Source organism: Rhipicephalus microplus, chromosome 9 (assembly GCF_043290135.1).
Source record: "Rhipicephalus microplus isolate Deutch F79 chromosome 9, USDA_Rmic, whole genome shotgun sequence".
NCBI classification, from domain to species: Eukaryota; Metazoa; Arthropoda; class Arachnida; order Ixodida; family Ixodidae; genus Rhipicephalus; species Rhipicephalus microplus.
The window spans coordinates 134,210,845-134,232,345 of NC_134708.1; the positions used below are offsets into that span (position 1 = coordinate 134,210,845).

At 49.2% G+C, this 21,501-nt stretch overlaps 1 protein-coding gene across 1 annotated transcript; it reads left to right on the forward strand.

Annotated features, from left to right (window-relative positions):
• The first annotated feature begins 871 nt into the window (after positions 1-871).
• Positions 872-2,476, forward strand: LOC142771463 (uncharacterized). Its single transcript, XM_075872925.1, has one exon. The coding sequence runs from the start codon at positions 1,133-1,135 to the stop codon at positions 2,300-2,302; it is 1,170 nt and encodes a 389-aa protein (XP_075729040.1). The 5' UTR covers positions 872-1,132; the 3' UTR covers positions 2,303-2,476.
• Positions 2,477-21,501: the final 19,025 nt, after the last annotated feature.

The following is a 21,501-nucleotide window of genomic DNA, read 5'->3' on the forward strand; positions in this document are numbered from 1 at the left end:
ATTAGTTATTTAAGGTCGCATTTGTTCTGTTTCATGAACGAAATTGAAAACTGCACCAAAAGCGCTCCAGTGGCTAAGGCCCAGAGCCGAATCGCCGAAGTTATGTATATTGTAAATTGTGTCGTTGAGCCATGGGTTAGTGAATGGAATACTGAGGTGTCGTTTTGTTAAAAATTTGAAAGTGACATGACGAAAAATACTGTTTAATTGATTTCGTGTCCAAAAAAATTGCGAAGGAATTATAATGCCATATCAGCTTTGTGTGAATATATATTCAATGAAGGCGCATGACATTTATTAAGCTCAACTTTTTAGGTAATTTGATATAATTGATATGGGGTTTTAACGTCCGAAAACCACCATATGATTGTGAGAGACGCCGTAGTGTAGGACTCCTAAAATTTAGACCACCTGAGGCTCCTCGACGTGTACTAAATCGGAGCACAAGGGCCTACAACAAATGCGCCCCCATCGAAAATGCAGCTGCCGCACCCGGGATTCGATCCCGCGACATGCGGGTCAGCAGCCGAGTACCTTCGCCACTAGACCACCGCGGCAAGGCAACTTTTTAGGTGTTGCGTCTCGTTGGTATTTAGAAAAGCGATCAGAATAACTACTATTTGCCAGTGTAAGTATTTTTATTTCCAGCGCAGTAGCATCAAGCCAAATGTCCACATCTGCAGCGGTTCATGTAGGTCTGTCTACTCGTCCATACCCTTTTTTCTTTAATTTCGAAGGTGGCGGTCCTGCATAATGACGATAGCTTTTATACAACTGAATGCACATCAAGCATGATCACGCCAACTACGAGCTAACAGCCTCTACGTAAAAACTAAGTAAAAATTCGATTTTCAGTTTGCCCTTTGAGGGGCCTGGGAAACAGAAGAAGTGCGGAAACACTGCACGCGCACAGCTGGGAACGGCGCTGCGCGAAAAGCACCGCCATACTGCAACGGCTCTGCTAAGCGCATTTGCTAGCCGGGCCACCGTCATCTCAAGCCCGTGTTCGCCTACCAAGTTCACAACCTGACTTCGCTGTGTCTTCATCAGCCAGAGCCGATTGCATTCCAAGGCGAGCAGATAAAACGTCCGTAAAGAACAACCTGCCAAGAAGAAGTGGAGTGCGGGAACAATGGCACCAAAGAAGCAAACAACAAATGCAGGCAAGTCATCTGTAAAGAAGAGGACTACATCACGCCGCCGACCCATGGCGACAGCAACCCACAGCACGTCCTCAACATCTGAAACGCCGTCGACAACGCCGGCAAGGAACGCAAAGAAAGGTTCATCTCATCGCAAGAACATGTCAAGTAACACGTACTCCAAAGATATGAGCTCTGGAAAGCGCAGAATTCTGCACCAGCCACGCAGAGCCTCTTCGTCGTCCAGACGCGGCAAGAGGGGCCGGAGGCTCGAAAGCTCCTGGTCCGCTTCAACGACACGAAGCAGTTCTGCCTCGCGCAGTTATTCAGACACTTCACGTCAGGCAAGCAGCGGATCATTCACTACGAGCTCTTCGAGCATCAGTGCAACAACTGGAAGTATGCCCTCGCAGGGGAGTACCAGAAGGGCCTCGACCCGCACCACCGATAGAAGTACGAGCGACCGAGAAAGCTGGCGCAGCTCAAGGGCTTCAAGACCAACTGTTGAAAACAAGTATGCTGCACGAAACCGCCACGCAGAGAGCACGTCCCGAAGCGCTAGCACCAACAGCACCATGAATAGCCGTCGCAACGTGGCTGTCACTCCGCTTAAGAAGGGCGGAGGACAACGCCGTCGTCGGTCCAGCAGTGCGTCCTGCAGTGCCCCCACTAGGCCCAGCGTGAAGCAACGCCGTAAAAGGGCTATCGCTTCATCTAAAAAGCCAAAGTGGTCACGCTTCAGCAGTTACTCTGACAGCACTTCTGACGCCAGCAGCGCTATGAACAGGGAACGAATTCGGAAGACCCCCACTGCTTCGACCAAAAGAATTCTTAGGGGCAAGAAAAAGTTGGAAAGACGTAAGAACTCCGGATGGTCTTCGTCTCGCAGCAGTGACAGCACTACTGGAGCGCCAAAAGCTAAGAAATCTAAGCGCTCGAAGAGTACCGTGAAGGGTAGTGCGAACAAGAAGGGACGAACGGCCCGAAGTGAATCAGCCGAAACGAATGCAATGGCAAACGAACATGAAAACGACGTGCAACTGAGACAAAGAAGACACCCGTCCAAGCGCGATTCAAAGAAAGGCCAGATTCCCAATTTCGTGCGCTGCTTAGTGAATTTCATTTTTTCGGAGCCAAGGGACCTCCGTTACACTATATGAAACAAACAGCAGTGAACTCTACGGTGACTGAACGGCGAGCAGAGAAACCATTTCCATGATATTCAGCGCCACATCGGTGATAACTTTGACGCATCTTGAACGACGTCCTATAGGCCCGAAATTTTCCAGACTCTGCTGTTTGATGCACTTTGAAAGAATTAAAGCCGCATCCTACTGCCCAAATGGCTTCCAGTTTTTTTTCTTACACAGCGCATCAGTCGTCATGAAAAAGAAACATAGCTTGCGTAATGCTCTTAAAAATTCTAAGAGTGGTACTCAGAATGAAAAAAAAGAGAAACAGTACTTCTAGGACACAGTGAAAGCTTATCCAGCACACGAAATTCAGAGCAGAGCAATGTTGCAGAAGTGGAAGACATCACTAATTGTTGGGGCGATGACCCTATAGAGTCCGTGTAGGAGCAACTCTTGACTTTTGCCTTGCTTTTCGCTCAGAGAAATTGGTTCACACCCACTAGAGAACTAGAGACACTGCCGGCTATACATGAGTGAAATGAGTTAAGATTATTCGTGCAGTTTTAGGGGTATTACATCTCAAACCCACAATATTGTTGTACAAGATGCCATAGTGGACGTATCCGGAAATTTCAGTCATGTGGTGCTGTTTCACGGCCACGGACATTGCGAAATAAACGTGTTTTTACCATTTCACCTCCACTGAAATGCGACGTACACCGTGACAGCGATTGAACCCGCTATATTTGGGTAGCTAGCGCCTTAACCACTGTTTCATCTTTGAGAATAAGCGTTAAGAAGGTTTGAGAGCAAAATAGGTGATCTCCATGAGTGGGAATTGAGATAAAAGAAAACAAATAAATACCAAATCGATGAACAGGAAGTCGCCATTGCATTGGCCTCTTGTCACCCCAGGCCGCAAACCATCATCTCCGACACTCGAGAAGCCTGTCGAAGCATCGTGAACAGCTGTGTCACGTACCTGACCTACTACTTATTGCAAAGTTCGTACTATCAGGGAATCCCTGCAACCCACCGTATAGTCTGGGCGCCTGCTCACATGGGATTCGAAGGGAATGAGGCAGCCGGTGCCGCCACCCACGCACTGTCTCACCGGGTATTACCACTGACCTCCTCCGATCAGGACGACCTTGAATTCAATCTGATGTATTCTTTCCGCAAAATTGGGCACTACTACCAATTTGATCCAATCTCATATATCCACACCCATGCAAAGGGGTAAGTAATGCACAGGAGTCGCTTTTACTCCAAATTTTCACGAGCACTTCGCTGTGCCCGGCACTCCTCAAACATTTTGATCCCGCCTTTTCTGGCAGCTGCTCACACTGTGGGGGAAGTCTTCGCACATCTACCACATGATGGGCGCCAGCCCGTGCAACCCGCCTCTACCCTGTATCCCCAACCCTACCCGGGAGGAGTGGGAGGCGACCCTGCTTGGCTTCTCTAACCTTCAGGCCCAAAAGCTTTTGGTTCGACGAGCCGAGGCAGTAGCCGACGCCAATAGGGCCCCGTACTAGGGATCCCCAGTTACTGTGTAGTTGTGAGTGTCATCTCTTATGAGGTGGTCGCTGGATACTGCACTTGTTTTTTAAATGTGAAGCATTTCTTAGCAAGCTTCGGCGACTTTCAGCGTATCTATCTATCTATCTATCTATCTATCTATCTATCTATCTATCTATCTATCTATCTATCTATCTATCTATCTATCTATCTATCTATCTATCTATCTATCTATCTATCTATCTATCTATCTATCTATCTATCTATCTATCTATCTATCTATCTATCTATCTATCTATCTATCTATCTATCTATCTATCTATCTATCTATCTATCTATCTATCTATCTATCTATCTATCTATCTATCTATCTATCTATCTATCTATCTATCTATCTATCTATCTATCTATCTATCTAGCCCACTACGAGTTCTGGCTATTTTGGCCGTTTAGTTATTGGTGTCAATACCAAATTTGGTATGGCATAACATGACTGTATGGCAACCATAAGTGATTAGTCAATAACGTGACTATCATGATATGTATGTCATTAAAGTCATGATTTATATTTCAAGGTCTTGCTGCTCTTGCGGTGGTTTCGTTCACATGACATGTCGCGAAATTGGCATGGTATGACATGACTGCAGGGCGAACACAAGTGACAGACTATAACGTGGAAATCATAACATGCATGTCATGTAAGTCATGATTCATGACTACGCGCCCCGCTGATGGTACGCTCACAGTCGTTTCGCTAGCTTCCCATGTACCGAATTTGGTGTTATGGGACGTGAATGGATGACGAAGGTATGAGACTGGTACAAACCTGATAATAATTCCATGTGTGTCATGTAACATGATTATATATACATTCCACACTCATGATGCGCTCGCGGCCGTTTCTCCAGCTTCACATACAGCAAATTTGGTATTATGGGACGTGAATGGATGACGAAGGTATATGACTGGTTCAAACATGATAATCATGAAGAGGTTTATTAGCCGTTAAAGGCAGCGACGAGACAGCGTGATGAACCGTCCAGCGATCGGCACAGCAACGAACCGAAGCACGAGCCGAGAGAGCCGGGCGTTGGCGATGCTGCTCGCTGCAGGCACATCTTCTTCTTCGCAATCGCCCCCGCTGAAAAAGGAGCCATCCTGGCGACTTAAGAAGTTTCAGGCAAAGGCTCATGGTACGGTTTCAGTCGGGAAACATGGACGATGTCACGTGCACGCTGGCGCATGTCCTCCGATCGGGAAACTGGTTCAATTAGGAAATTAACCGGAGAGGTTTTCTCCAAAACGGTGTAAGGCCCCTCGTACCGGGGGACAAGTTTCGAGGAGAGTCCCGGTGTTTGGTATGGGATGGCAAGCCACACAAGAGACCCTGGGGCGTAGCTGGGATCCGGAAGAGAGGTGCTACGGGTTTCTTTCTGGCGTTGTTGCTCTTCCGACGTGAACGTACGGGCGAGCTGGCGGCACTCTTCGGCTTGTCTAGCAGCATCGGAGATAGGTGGACACTCGGAAGCATCAGGACGGTAGGGAAGTAGGGTATCGATTGTATGGGAAGGCTCACGTCCGTAAAGAAGAAAGAAAGGTGAGAATCCCGTGGTAGTTTGTACTGCGGTGTTATATGCGAACGTGACGTATGGGAGAACACGGTCCCAGTTGCTATGATCAGATGCCACGTACATTGAGAGCATATCACCTAGCGTGCGGTTGAACCGTTCCGTTAGTCCGTTAGTCTGCGGGTGGTATGCTGTCGTTTTCCGATGAATGACGTGGCATTCCGAAAGCAGAGTTTCGACGACCTCGGAAAGGAAAGCGCGGCCTCTGTCACTAAGGAGCTCTCGAGGTGCACCATGTCGAAGGATAAAGCGTTGTAAAATGAAAGAGGCGACATCCTGAGCTGTAGCGCTCTGCAAAGCGGCTGTTTCGGCGTAGCGTGTCAGGTGGTCAACCGCCACTATAATCCACCGATTACCATCTGGTGTCAATGGAAGGGGACCGTAGAGGTCAACGCCGACGCGATCAAATGGCTTGGCAGGGCATTGAAGTGGCTGCAATGCACCAGTCGCACGTGGCAGTGTTGATTTACGTCGCTGGCAGTCAGGACAGCACTGCACGAATTTACGTACAAAATTCTACATGCCGCGCCAGTAATAGCGATGGCGAAGGCGTTCATATGTTTTGAACACTCCGGCGTGGCCACATTGTGGATCGTCGTGAAGGGAGGCGCATACTTGCGATCGTAAAGTGCGTGGAATGACCAGCAACCACCGGCGGCCATCGGGATCGTAGTTGCGTCGATGAAGAAGTTGATTGCGGATGGCGAAATGGAAAGCTTGACGTCGGAGGGATCGAGATACTGGAAGGTTGGGCGTGCCAGATAAATATTCGATAAGAGAGGCGATCCACGGGTCACGACGTTGTTCGGTGGCAATCGAGTCGAGATTTAGCGATGACAAGGTCTGGAGGCAAGTGTTTCCGCACGTCTGATCTGGTGGTAAAGGTGAGCGGGACAGGGCATCAGCGTCAGAGTGTTTGCGTCCGCAGCGGTATACGACGCGAATGTCGTACTCCTGGATGCGGAGTGCCCATCGCGCAAGGCGGCCAGAAGGGTCTTTCAACGTGGAGAGCCAGCAAAGCGCGTGGTGATCAGTTACTAGATCGAACGGGCGGCCGTATAAGTACGGCCGGAACTTTCCAAGCGCCCACACCAGAGCCAAACACTCTTTTTCTGTCACGCTGTAATTAGTTTCGGCTTTCGTCAGAGTGCGGCTAGCGTAGGCTACAACGTATTCTGAATAGCCGGGCTTTCGTTGAGCGAGGACCGCGCCTAGCCCGACGCCGCTGGCGTCGGTGTGCACTTCGGTAGGAGCCGTCGGGTCGAAGTGGCGAAGAATAGGTGGGGAAGTGAGCAGACGGCGCAGAGTAGTGAAGGCAACGTCACACGCAGGGGACCAGGAGGAGAGGTTCACGTCACCGCGAAGAAGCTGGGTTAACGGTGACATGATAGATGCAAAATTTCGAACAAAGCGCCGGAAATAGGAGCATAGGCCTACAAAACTGCGAAGTTCTTTCATGGTCGTCGGCTTGGGAAATTCTGCGACTGCTCGAAGTTTTGCTGGGTCTGGTAATACGCCGTGCTTGGACACGATGTGGCCTAGGATGACGAGCTCGCGTGCAGCGAAGCGGCATTTTTTCAGGTTAAGCTGCAGACCAGCGTTGGTCAGACAACTCAAAACGTGCCTGAGGCGAAGGAGGTGCGTAGGAAAGTCGTGGGAGAAAACCACGACATCGTCGAGGTAACAGAGGCACATATTCCATTTGAGGCCACGTAGCGTATTATTCATAAGACGCTCAAACGTGGCAGGCGCGTTACAAAGCCCAAAGGGCATGACGTTAAATTCATATAGTCCGTCTGGTGTAATAAATGCCGTTTTTTGGCGATCGGCTTCTGCCATTGGGACCTGCCAGTAGCCAGACCGCAAGTCGAGCGACGAGAAAAATTCCGCTCCGTGAAGGGTGTCAATGGCGTCATCAATGCGCGGCAAAGGATAGACGTCCTTGCGGGTTATCTTATTCAAACGACGATAGTCCACGCAAAATCGGATAGATCCGTCTTTCTTACGCACCAGGACGACGGGAGATGCCCAGGGACTGTGGGATGGTCGAATGACGTCTCTACGAAGCATATCTTCAACTTGATCGTTGATGACGCGGCGCTCTTCAGCGGAGACACGGTATGGTCTTTGACGCAGTGGCTGGTGTAGGCCGGTGTCAACATGATGTTTGACTTGTGATGTGCGGCCCAGTTGAGGTTGCGACACATCGAACGAACTCCTGAACTCACGCAGAAGATTCAGCAGGTCGGCATGTTCGGTGGGAGTGAGAGTGTCGGCGATGGCGCTGGAAAATGTATCATCGGACGACTCCCCGAGTGCCGACAGTGCTTTGGGGTGGTCGCAGTAGTCGTCCGGGACATCAAACAAAAACGAAGGGTCGAGATCCTGCACGCGGCCGAGACATTCCCCCGCAAGCAATGTGACAGGTGTGGAAAGCGGATTGCTTACGAACATGTTGCTTCTTCCGGCGGCAAGATCAATTGTTGCGAAAGGCAGCGGCAAAGCTCGACGACATTTGAAGATATCGGAAGGCATAAAAAGAACTGTAGCGTCAGTGTAGGCGTTGCATGAAACGGGAACAAGGGCGAAATTTCCAGGCGGAATATCGGTATCTTCATGAACGAGCAACTTCGGGGGCTGATGAGGAGCGTCCAGTAATGGGACATCACACAAGGGTGAAAACTCAACTTCGGCGCGTGCGCAGTCTATGACGGCATTATGGCGGGATAGGAAGTCCCACCCGAGGATGACGTCATGCGAACAGACAGGAAGAACAATAAACTCCACGATGTAAAGAATGCCTTCGATGGAGACTCTTGCAGTGCAAGCTGCGAGAGGCGTTACTTGCTGTGCGCTTGCGGTGTGAAGCGACAGTCCCGAAAGCGGCGTAGTTACTTTGCGTAATAAACGGCAGATATTAGCGGCAATAACAGAAACAGCGGCGCCAGTGTCGACAAGGGCGAAAGTACAATAACCTTCAACAGTTACTGCGACCACGTTAGCAGGAGAGGAGCGAGGGCTTAGACAGTTCGAAAACGGCGCAGTTCTTGCCTCTTGAACTGCGTTGCTTAGTTTTCCTGGTCAGAAGGTCTGGGCCGGCGACGCATTGGGGAGGGCGATCGCCGACGAGGAGAGGGTGCGCGCGGCGTCACGAAGTCGGGGTCGTTAGGAGGGGCATAGCGAGGTGACGACACCGGCCCGTATTGCGCGAAGGGTTGGCTGCCGGGTTGCGACGATCGGACATAGTCGCCGAACGTCTGAGGTCGACGGCGGCAGTAGCGGGCAACGTGTCCGGGAGTAAAGCAGGCGTAGCATATCGGTCGGTTATCACGCGTCCTCCAAGAATTGGCTACTGGTGGTGCCGCCCAAGGTGCAGTATAAGCAGCCGGGTGTGCGGGCTGTGAGCGCGAGGTATAGGGTGGTTGCGGAAGCCTACGCACAGCGTCTGCATATGTGAACGGCGCTGCTACAGGCTGTATCACTTGCGAGCAGGCGACAGGAGGAGCCACAGGCTGCGCTGCATACGTTAGGGGCGCGGCCACAGGCTGCACGGCTGGCGGATAGGCGACAGGAGGGCCTACCAGCTGCGCGGCACGCTGGCAGTGGGCAAGGCTGGATAGAGGCGGCTCGTGGTGCGCAACAGGAACAGCTTGGGCAACCTCTTCCGAAATAGCAGTGCGAAGCGGGGCAGGTAGACGGGTGGTGGTCTCGTGAGTGAAGGGCACTAGGGAAAGTTGGCGGGCGACTTCCTCACGGACGAAGGCTCGAACTTGCTGAAGCAGCGGTGAATTGTCGGGCAGGGTGTCAAAACTGCACAGTGACTGACCACCATGCTGAGGCTGCCGAGTCAGAGTGCGTTGCTTGTTCAACTCGTCGTAGCTCTGACACAAGCTGACGACTTCGGAAACTGTGCTCGGATTCCTTGCCAAGAGCAATTGAAATGCGCCGTCGTCGATGCCCTTCAGGATGTTTTTGACCTTGTCAGATTCGGGCATGGTGTCATTCACACGTCGGCAAAGGTCGACGACGTCCTCAATGTAGCTGGTAAAGGTCTCGCCAGTTTGCTGAGAGCGGACGCGCAAGCGCTGTTCTGCCCTCTGCTTGCGGACAGCCGGCCGACCAAACACTTCAGCACATGACGTCTTGAAGACGCTCCATGTGGGGATGTTGTGTTTGTGGTTATTAAACCACAATTCGGCGACGCCAGTGAGATAAAATATCACGTGGCCCAGCTTGTCGGCTTCGTCCCACTTATTGTTGGCGCTCACCAGTTCGTAGTGCTCGAGCCAGTCTTCTACGTCGGTCCCATCCGCACCGCTGAAGACCTTCGGTTCCCGTAGCCTGGGATGGCCAGGGCAGTTGAACTGGAGCGAAGGCGTCGATGTAGTGGCGTTGGTAGTCATGACAGGTGGTAGCGTGCGGCTTCGCAGCTTCAGGGTGTAGTAACGGGGATTAACAGCACCTCCACGAAATGTGAAGAGGTTTATTAGCCGTTAAAGGCAGCGACGAGACAGCGTGATGAACCGTCCAGCGATCGGCACAGCAACGAACCGAAGCACGAGCCGAGAGAGCCGGGCGTTGGCGATGCTGCTCGCTGCAGGCACATCTTCTTCTTCACACATGTAACAACATGACTACATGCCACACTCATGATGCGCTCGCGGCAGTTTCGCTAGCTTCACATGTACCAAATTCGCTATTACGTGACGCGAACGCATGACATATGTATTTGACACGTCCAAACATGATGAACATGACATGCGTGTCATGTAACGACAAGACTACATGCCATACTCATGATGCGCTCGTGGCCGTTTCGCTAGGTTCACATATGCCAAATTTGAAATTACGTCACGTGAATGGATGGCGGAGGTATTCAACTGGTGCAAACATGGTAATCATGAGATGCGTGTAATGTAAGAACATGACTAAGTGCCACACTCGAGGCGCCAAAACACTTCGACGTGTCCCCACGCACGTGCGCGTTGGCGTTCGTTTCGTCGCGTCATGCTGGCGATGCCACGCCAGGTGCCAATCTGCCTGGCATATACTCGCAGGCGCACGTCGTGGTGCGTCGCTTTGACGCATGCTCGTTTGAGCGCGCCCGGCGTCCTTCCGTCACGGAGCTAAGCAGACGCGGTGATGTCTGAAGATGATGATTTGTGGGGTTTAACGTCCCAAAACCACCATTTGATTATGAGAGACGCCGTAGTGGAGGGCTCCAGAAATTTTGACCACCTGGGGTTCTTTAACGTGCACCCAAACCTGAGTACACGGGCCTACAACATTTCCGCCTCCATCGGAAATGCAGCCGCCACAGCCGGGATTTGAACCCGCGACCTGCGGGTCAGCAGCCGAGTACCTTAGCCACTAGACCACCGTGGCGAGGCACGCGGTGCTGTCTAATTAACGTCGTCGGCACGAAATGCAGCATGTCGCATTTCAAGCCGGTCGCCACCGGGCCTTGCCGACAGACGCTTGTTGCGCCTAGTGTCAGAAAATAGAGTGTTCGTGTTTCGCTAGCGTAGCATCGCTGCACCCTGCGTGGGTGCGCGTCAACGCTGCGTGCGGTCACATCCGTTTCACTAGCTTCACATATACCAAGTTTGGTATTACGAGACGTGAATGGACGACGAAGGTATGTGACACGCTCAAACATGATAATCATGATATTCGTGTCATGTAAAACAATACTGCATGCTACGCTCATATCGTGCTCGCAGCCGTTTCGCTTGCTGCACATATACCAAAGTCGTTATCAGGTTACGTGAATAGATGACGAAAGTAAATGACACGTATAAACGAGATAAACATGGCATGAAAGTCATGTATGACATCAGTTACCCCCACCTGGTATTGTTGTTGTAAATTGACATCTCAGACTTACTCATTCGTTCTTCGCATATCAGCGATTCCCGCTGTACGCGGGATCTGCCATTTTTTTGCATTGTTAAATAAATGTTTTATCACCACCATTCAAGAATCAATGGACGTGCAAGGCGTCGTTGAAGGTGACCAGCATCTGTTCATGAGCCACGAAGTTTGAGTTGCCAAAGTGTCGAGGAAGAAACGTGAGAGTGATGTTCATGAACTTCAGCAGCGAGTACAAGCACGTGAGCAAAGACACGATGATTGCCCACATCGAAGAGATACCGGAAGCCAGCAAGGTTTTCGCCGTCACCGGTTCCGCCAAATCTACTCCGACGACTGAAACTTTTCAACCACCTTTCGACGTTAATCTCAGCCTTCCGACGCATAAAGAAGAGCAGCTCAGAAACCTGCTCCTCAAACAGAAGAACTGCTTTTCGTCATCGTCATGAATTCGACAGACCCCTGTCGCGAAACACGGAATCGTAATAGAAGAAAATGCCAGGCCATTCCATCAAAGCCCGTACAGAGTTTTGACGCGAGAACGCGAGGCCATAAAGAAACAAGTAAACAAAATGCTACGGGACGAGATTATCCAGCCTTCAAAGAGTCTATAGGCATCACTGGTGGTGTCAGTGAAGAAAAAGAATGAAGCAATACGCTTCTGCGTTGACTATCGGTGCCCTAACAAGATCAAGTAGAAGGACGTATACCCTATCCCATGAATAGACGACACCCTTGACCGACTATACAACGCGCAATGCTTTTCGTCGTTTGATCTCAAGACAGGCTAACTGGGAAATCGAAGTAGACAAGCAAGACCGAGAAAAGGCTGCCTTCATTACATCAGACGGCCTCTTCGAGTTGAAAGTCATGCCCTTTGGTCATTTCTCGGCGCCAGCGACATTCTAGAGTGTTATGGACACCATACTGGCTGGATAGAAGTGGCAGACTTGCCTCGTGTACTTAAATGACGTCGTCGTATTTTTCCTTCAGCTTCGACGAGCATCGTCGGCGCCTTGAAGCTGTACTTCAAGCTATCACGACGTCCGGACTCACTCTTAAGCCAGAAAAGTGCAGATTTGAGCACGAGAAGCTGTTGTTCCAAGCGTGGAGCGTGTCCCGACCCGTAGAAGACAACCGACATTGCTTCATTTCCAGCACCTGCCAACAAGAAGGCCGCGCGTCAATTTCTTGGCCTGTGCGCATATTACAGGCGTTCTGTCAAAAATTTTGCCCGCACCGCCGAGCCACTCACTTACAAAGACTGACGTCGAGTTCAAGTAAAAAACGCCGCAGTAGGAAGCAATTCAAGAACTAAAAGGGCGGGTGTAGACACCACCGACGCTTGCGCATTTAGAAGAAGACGCCGACACCAAAATTCACACCAACGCAAGTAGTGTAGGGCTCGAAACCATACTAGTGCAGAAGATTGACGGACTTTAGAGGGTGATCAGTTACGCGCGCTGGTCGCTATATAGGGCGGAAGTCGACTATTACTCAACAGAAAAGAAGTGTCTTGCCATCAACTGGACTACCTTCAAGTTTCGCCCCTACTATTACGGCTGACATTTAAACGTCGTTAGCGACCACCACGCCCTCTGTTGGCTAGACAACTTGAAGGAAACTTCAGTTCACCCCACACTTTGGAGTCTCCGACTTCAGGAATTCGACATCATCATTGTTTATAAGTCCAGGCAAAATCACTCTGACGCCGACTGCCTGTCTCGCGCTCCCGTTCACATGCCATTGCAGGACAGCGAGGACTACGGCTGCTTCTTGGGACACCTAAGCGTCGATGATTTTGCAGAATGACAGCAAGCCGACCGTGAAATCAAGCGCCTTATGGAATACTTCAAGGGCTAGGTGGCCGTGTTTACAGAGGTATTGAAGCGCGGACTTGCGTGGTTTTCCTTGCGGAATGACATCCTCATCAAGTAAACCTTTTTGCCCCACGGGTCCAACTGCCTCATCGAAGAACCTTCAGCGTTACGTGCAGAAGTTCTGGATGCCCTGCAAGACTACCCGATGGTTGAACGCCTTGGATTTTCCCACACGCTAGCGAGGATACAGGAAAAGTATTAATGGCCTCATCTCCCTGTCGACGTCACACACTCTGCGTAAAAACTAGCCGAGACTGTCAGCGACGGAAGACACTGCCAACTAGGCCAGCTGGACGTCTGCAGCCCACTGAGGCACCACGCCGGTCGTTCCAGCAAATCGGCATGGACCTACTGGTACCATTCCTGACGTCAAACTCCGGAAACGAATGAATCGTCGTAGCTACAGACTACCTCACCCGCTACGCCGAGACAATGGGCAGCGCTGCCGAGGTAGCAAAGTTCTTCGTCGAGAACATCGTCCTGCGTCATGGCGCCCCGGAAATCCTCATTACCGACAGAGGTACGGCCTTCACTGCGGAAGTAACCCAGGTGACCTTGGCACACAGCCAGACAAGTCCCACTTGATGACAGCGTACCACCCACAGACCAATGACCTTACCCAGTGGCTAAACAAGACACTCGCTGACATGCTGGCCATGTACGTCGACGTCGAACACAAGACGTGGGACGTCATCCTTCCATACGTGACCTCCGCATACAACTTGGCGGTGCAGGAGACGACGCAGATGTCACCATACAAGTTGGTCTGCAGAAGGAACCAGTCCACGATGTGCGACGCAATGCTGCCTAACGTAGTGGACGAAGAAAACCTCGACGTGACTGTCTATCTTCAGCGCGCAGAACAAGCACGTTAGCTCACCCGCCTCCACATCACGAACCATCAGATGATCGACAGACGCCGTTACAATCTTTAATGACACTCCGTGGAAGTCGCAATGCCTACGGCCTATAGGTGGCGCACCATGCAATTCAAGATGGCTCTGGGAGGATGGTCAATCCGTGAACTTGCATAGGAAAAGATAGGACGCACGGGCGTACTCCCCGTGCCGCTTTCACCGGATGAACTCTAAATCGTGAAATGAATGTATATTGAACCAAAGTACTTTCCCAAACGATAGAAACTGCTGAATGTTCGCTACCTCATTTCTCGCCGCAGTTTGAAGGGTGGTAGTGTCAGCTGATTGACCGTGCATGAACGATGGTTTGCATAATCCTGTGTGCGCCACAGAAAACTGCGTGAACTAGAATTCAAGAATTAACTGAACAGCACTCCGAGATATTTTGTGTCGAGCCTGCCTGGTGGATTTGCGGCAGTAGTAGGTCACTAGCGAGTAGCGCGCCATCGCCACTGCACAGGACCGAATGTTTAACGTATCATTACTTACCAATTAAGCATCATGCAGCGGCTTCTTCAACAGAACATTAGCATTTAACTCCCCATTAAATATCGCTTGTGTCAAAGCCATGATCAAACAACACTGCGCAATTCGCAGGCTCTAGAATGTTGCATGGTTCTATCAGGGCGATCGAAACAAGGATACCGAAATGAATACACGCGTGCACTTTTGCCAACGTAAAAATTCTGAAAATTTGTCGAAAAGCAACGTCGTTCGATCGGCACTGATGAGGTGCACGAGAAGTTAGCGTGGAGTGTATTCGTAACGGCACGTTTCATTGCTCTAACCATTTTTCGCTTCTCCGGTCTAGCTCGAATGCGCTGGTGGCATGTGGCACTGAGTAATATCCACTGCAATTGGGCTACATGCAATGCACAAGAAAAACTGCTTTTATTTCGAGCTTGCTGAGGGATATTATGCAATAAATACAATCAAAGTGCCTTACGAGCGTGAAAAACAATAACATGCGAGGGGACGCGAAGTGCAAATCGCTGCTTGTGAGCTAGCAGCTGATCGTTCATCGTCGCTGTGATTTCGGTGTGTTCTACGTCCAGTGAAAAATCTTCGACGTCAAGACGGTTTTTTTTCGCACATCCCTGTTGAAAGTAAATTGAGGAATTCTCACCGCCGAACGACTTCGATAACACCAACAACGCGTCATTCACCACGCACAACACCAACACGGCGTCACTCCTTGCGTTTATGCGAGCGGGCGGAGAAGCTTTCGCTCCGATACTCGGCAAGAAAGAAATCACTGGCAGTGTGCTGCCATCTATCAAACAACGTAAAATCCAAGCGGTGCAGCGAAGGCCAAGGTTCGGAAGCGCAAATCGCGAGCCTGTGCTACTTTCCGTGCACAATGAATGTTATAAAATTCATGCACTACAAAAGCACTGACGAATGCTATACGCACGTAAAATTGGGCGAGTGTACACTGCAAAGGTAAGACGATTACATTTAACTATCCAACGTGACTGCAGACAACCTCGCAAAGCTGATATGTGTATTTTGGGAGCTACCACGTACATTCACGAAAACTTCGCGCCTCAAAAGAACGAATCAGATTTATCGTGTCACAGACGGTCTGGTATACTCACTGATGCACGAAACATACAAAGTGGTTTGTGTTTGTTTCTCGCTACCGCGCTAACGCTGAGGCTAGCAACGCCGAACAAGGGAGTGTTGGGACGGTCTGCCTACTTATCATCCCCTCGAGTGGACGCTCCTGCATTCCGCTAGGCAGCGCGACAGTCTACGAACATTGTAAATACCAACCAGGGGACCGTATTTAAGGTCCCTATATATATAAAGGTAGCGATAACTACACGCGCGCCTTCTGGAGGGGTCCAAGGAGCAGCGCTAGCAGATGACGCTCCGCTCGCTCGCGTGCATTTTGCGGACGGCTGAAACCGCTCTCAGTGCGCGTTTGAACCGGTTAATTATTGCCCTTTGTGGCGTAAGCTGCCCAGGAAACTTCAAGCAGTAGGGACAACGACTGACAATCTCGGGGCGCGTGAAGCTTTGCAATAAAACGTTCGTACTTTCGACGCATCTCATTCTATTGAACGGTGTTTCACAGCGGTAGTCATACGGCGCTTTTTTACGGTCGTTTGCACGATCTGAAATTCAGCTTACATCGAAGTAGAGACGATATTTGGGTCTACTGAAAGTGCTTGTTTTATAGTTCAAAAATATCGGGGGTTGTGAGCTTACCGAAACTTTCGGAAACATCATTGCGCACTGATTGTTTCTAGTGGTGCGCAGCGAGTTACGTGCGCTCTTATCGCGTTTTTCAGTGCTCGGCAGTATTACCGCGGTCTTTTAACGCTAACCGAATTATTTGTATGTACAATACTCTCAGAGCATATTCCCGATAAAGGATTTCGCTGCATCTGACAATTATCAGTAACCAGATTCAGTGGCGTAGCCAGGGGGTGGCACAGCGGGCCCATTTTCCCCTCCCCCCGCCATATTTTCGATGGCATACAGAGCACAAAATGACAGTCGGTCACATGTGCCTGCCTGGCCCCAGCTTCAGATCGAGGAGGTCCTCCCCCCCCCCCAAGAAAAAATTATTTATGTATTGGGGTCTCGAGCTAATCACTGTGAGAAACACGGGATGTGAAACGTAAATAACTATAATGCGCAAATCAGCCGCATAAGAGCGCCAAAACAATAACAGCGTTGTTGAGATAATGCCCACGAAACAGTATATACACGAACAAAGGCACGCCAGCGAGGCACATGGCTGGCTGAAATCTACGACAGTGTTTACATTTTATAAAAACCACGAAGTCACTTACCTCGCATAGCCGGGTATTTTCAGTGGGCACGAAATCCTTGCGCCCGATTCTGTGGGCCATATCTTCCGTCTGCTGATGTTATCATCACCGCGAGGAATAGAAAAGAACTTCTTTCCATCCGTCGTACGATTGCGGCAACCGTAGGCACAGCAGCCCGGCATGCTAGCGTGTCATGCTGCAAACGTTTGATTGATATGTTGGGTTTAACGTCCCAAAACCACCATATGATTATGAGAGACGCCGTAGTGGAGGACTCCGGAAATTTTGACCACCTGGGGTTCTTTAACGTGCACCCAAATCTGAGCACACGGGCCTACAACATTTCCGCCTCCATCGGAAATGCAGCCGCCGGAGCCGGGATTCGAACCCGCTACTTGCGGGTCAGCAGCCGAGTACCTTAGCCACTAGACCACCACGGCGGGGCACATGCTGCAAACGTTGAAAACACGTAATTCCCGCGTCCACTCAAGGGAAAGGTAAATAAGCACTTCTACGTTGCTAAAACAATCCATGAGAGGCGCAAGAAATGTTTTTTATTTACCGAAACGTCCAATTCCACGCTCGGAAACGCAAACAACCACGCGATCCGCATTAAAGTCCCTCTATCTACGAAAAGTAGCGAAAGGTCTTGATCCAGCCGCCTCGCCACGCGATTGGCTGGTTGGCGGCACGTGACCTTTTGTCCTTCGCGCCCCGCCCTAAGGGTCCAGCAGTGGTTCGCTGTGCATGCGGATTAAGGTCCATATAACCGTATTTGGTTGTAGACGCCGATATGCCAACGTAGACGGAGTGAAAAACTTCCTCGACGGTACTTCGGCTGTACTAAGTATTTCGACGTCTTGGCCTACTGAACTAGAAATTGTTCCCCACGGCTTTGCGAACTCTCAACGGTGCCATGCACGATCTGAAGTAGTTCATGTCGTGCTCCTCAAGCCGTTTCATGCGTGTTAACAAACCTAAGAAATGTATTATTTGTTCTTTCACTGTGCTTTATTGCTCGAACCTATTTGCTATTGCACTTTTTTATTGTTATTTTTTACTGTTCGTGTACTTTTCCTCGTGCTTTGTTATAAGCACCGAGGCGATGCTTTTTCAGAGGGGGCCAATGCCACGCGCCTTTCTTATTCTCACTTTTTTGTGCTTCGATGTTCGCCCACGAAGCCAAGACCAGGAATGCTCAGCACACTGCGCATTGTTGTTCGAGAATGTTAGCGATCCTTGCAGATCACTTTGTCGAAATTACGCCCACTTCTTGAACATTACAGATTATTCTGGAAGCTACGTAATCGCTGGAGATAACGCTAGAATATTCGATGTCAAGTGTATAAATACCGACGCGCTTCACTGCTGGTCAATCGATTGCCGGCCAACGCTCTGTTCGCCGCTATCAGTGGCACTGTGTTGCTGTAATCTGATGCAGTTTCTGGGCCACAAGTGTGGCCGAATAAACCGTTTAACACGAACATCGAGTCTGCTACCTTGCTCCACGTCATGATCCCGTCACAATACCATATAGCTGGACAGTCACTCCGGGAATGCCGGTCAGTGTTACCTGGTGTTACCTCCATCGTTAGTTGGAAAATGGCAGGTGAGGCAGATACTCCAATTTAGTTTAAAAGCCTCTTCGTCGTGTTCACTGTTAGGAGCGCTGCTGTTTCGTCGCTGACTTTCAGCTGCTGGTAGGCTTGGTAGACATCCAAGGTCGAGAAAAGTGTACCGGCGCACAAGTTCGCGAACACCTCCGCTGTACTTGAAAACGGGTATCATGCCTCCTTCGCCGCTGCGTTCACACTGCTCCCGTAGTGCCCACACGCACGCAATGTTCCATCCTTTTTACTAACGAGAACCAGTGGTGTCGCTAAGTTGGAATGCTGTATGGGTGAGAGGATGCCCTGACGTTGCAGGCGATGAAGTTTATTTTCCTTAGGCTCCTGCTCGGCGAGAGGCACAGAGCGAGCTTTGACAAACTTGAGGCTGGCATCTTTTTCAATTCGAGATGAATTACTGGGCCTGTGAAGACATCAATTTTCTCCTTGAACACATCTGGCTGCCACAAGATGACTTTCTTGATATCATCGCTTGGATGTTCCACCTTGTTGATTCCATGGACCTGCATATGAAAAAGAGCAAGCTAGTCTCACCCCAAGAGATTGCGTCCAGCTCACTTCATCACTAGCAACAGTAGCACGCAGATGTCTGCCTTGAACTTTACCCCAACATGGGTGACTCGCAGGACGCGCATTTCTTCTCCTGACCAAGTTCGCAAGTTGGTTGGCTCCCGTGAAAGTAAGGGGCCTTTCCATGGCCACGGTTTGTGGCAGGCTTCCTCATTTATGTGGAAGCAAGTGGCACCCGTGTCCACTTCAGCTGCAGGGGTTTCCGCTCCACTACTACGTCTACGAGGGGCGTGGAGCAGTGCTTGTGCCAACTTACTGCATGGAGCTCTAACAGGAATCGCTGCATTCAGTGTCATCATACGCAGGAAATGGGTTGACACTGTGCGTCTGTTGCTTGGCGGGCTCCCGTGCTTTGTTTTCATTCTCCCTGTGTAAAATGCGGGCATCTTCAATATTGGCGACCTCCTAGCAAGAACGGCATCATGCTGTTTGAATTTGCACGTGAAAGGGTCGTGACTGCTGTCACATACCGATGTAACAGCAGTCATTGGAAAGTTGGTTGCTCGTCTTCTTTCTTGTTAGGAGTGGCCTTGTTTATCTCTCCTGAGTTCATTGCAGCTCTGATAACGCGTTGGTAGGTCGGCCCTTTTTGGCAAGAGGCGCTGTTGGAGATGTTCGTCGTGGATGCCGGAAACGAATCTGTCTGGCAGCATTACGTGTTGTGGCAGCATCCCTTACAAAAATCCTATGTATGGACTTATATAAAAATCTCCATATATGGCTACATCAGGAATTGGGCATATCTGGCCCATATATGGAATCCCCATATATGGGCCGTATATAACCTGATATGTCCAAATCCTGATATAGCCATATATGGGCCTTATATCCCCATATATGGGTGTTGCTGTATATGGCCATATATGGCTATATATAGAAGCATCCATATAAGGTCTTATATGGATGCTTTCATATATGGCCTTATATGGATACCTTTATATAAACCCATTCAAATGATTCCTCTATATTAGTTCAGCCTGTGTCACTGGCAAAAAATATAGCTGCTCAAATCATTCTTCAGCTAGAAATATACCTGTTTGTTGAAAGGTCTGCATGCAGTCACTATCATCTCCAAAACAAAGGCAGTACATACCCCCTGAACATTCTTGTTCAACGTTATCCTCAATATATCTCAAGCTATTCTCAACAACTATTTGCTAGAATGTAACTTGGCATCATATTTAAAGTTGTGGTGGGCACATGTCACTGTTAGTCCACTTTTCCTGAAGAGATACATTCTTTGTGCTTAAATTTATTGCTTCCTTATTGACACGTTTTTTATTTATCTATTTATTTCATTACCCACAGCACCAATTGGCATTACATTGGGGGAGCATTTACGAAAAGTAGAATACAAAAAATACATAGTCAGCCAAACAAATTATCAAGGTCACCTGAATCACAATCTGCAAGAGAAATTCATAAATCGGAACATGTTCTAACATATAAATCGGAACAATTCTAACATGAAATAAAACAAATATTTGGGAGTGTAGAGGCAATGCTAGAAGGCAGCTGGTTCCATCTTGTAATTTTTTTTGGTAAAAAATCATTTAGAAACACGTCAGTCTTGCATGCGATTATTCTTATCTTGAACCTATGGTCAACACGGTCTGAGACATAGTACGGTGCAAGTAAATATTCCGCTTTATCGATTCCGACTTGACAAAAATAAATAGCATAAAAACCCAATTTGAGTTTCGTAAAGATATCTTTCACAGTGTGTTATGTTTAAAACTTTTCTCGTGTGTCAATGGAGCGTCCATAGTCAGTCAAAATGAAATATTGACTTGCTATTGACCATATGAACTGCGTGTGCATTGAATAACTTAAATGAGTTGATAATTAACTTTTAAGGAGTTCGGTCGAAAGTGATTGGTATGCAAGCTTGTTATGAACAAGTATTGTGACTAATGACCTATAGAAGGACTGCTAAAACTGGTGTCTATAGGTCTCTGTGCGCGTGGGAACGGAGGCATTTAACAATATTTCTTGCCAACGGGACACTAAAAATGTACTTTGTAAACGTAATCCGCTTTCCATTTTGCCAATAATGCATCATTAACGTAACAGCGGTAAAGAGCTCATTCTGCAGAAATTCCGGTGTGGGCATCGGTGGCTCTCCGTGAAAAATCGTCTTGTCAATGATCGAAAATTGAGAGAATGCAAATAAAACAAATATTATAAATTTTCGGGTTTGAGTGATGATCGAAATCATGCAGGCAATTTGCATGGCATGCAAGTGCTCTACCACACAGCTATGCATCTGCTTGGAAATAAAGCATGAATAACTTCCTCTTGTTGTAAATGCAAGGAAAATAACTGTCATGCTTAACAAATACATGTATCCTGCATACAGGTTTCACAACACAACATTTAATATCGCAGCTATATTGCATAATACAAGCGTGCATTTTCATCAAGCATC

Bases quoted from the DNA above. Each gene is read 5' to 3' on its own strand.
- LOC142771463 (XM_075872925.1), top strand. From the start codon at position 1,133: ATGGCACCAAAGAAGCAAACAACAAATGCAGGCAAGTCATCTGTAAAG.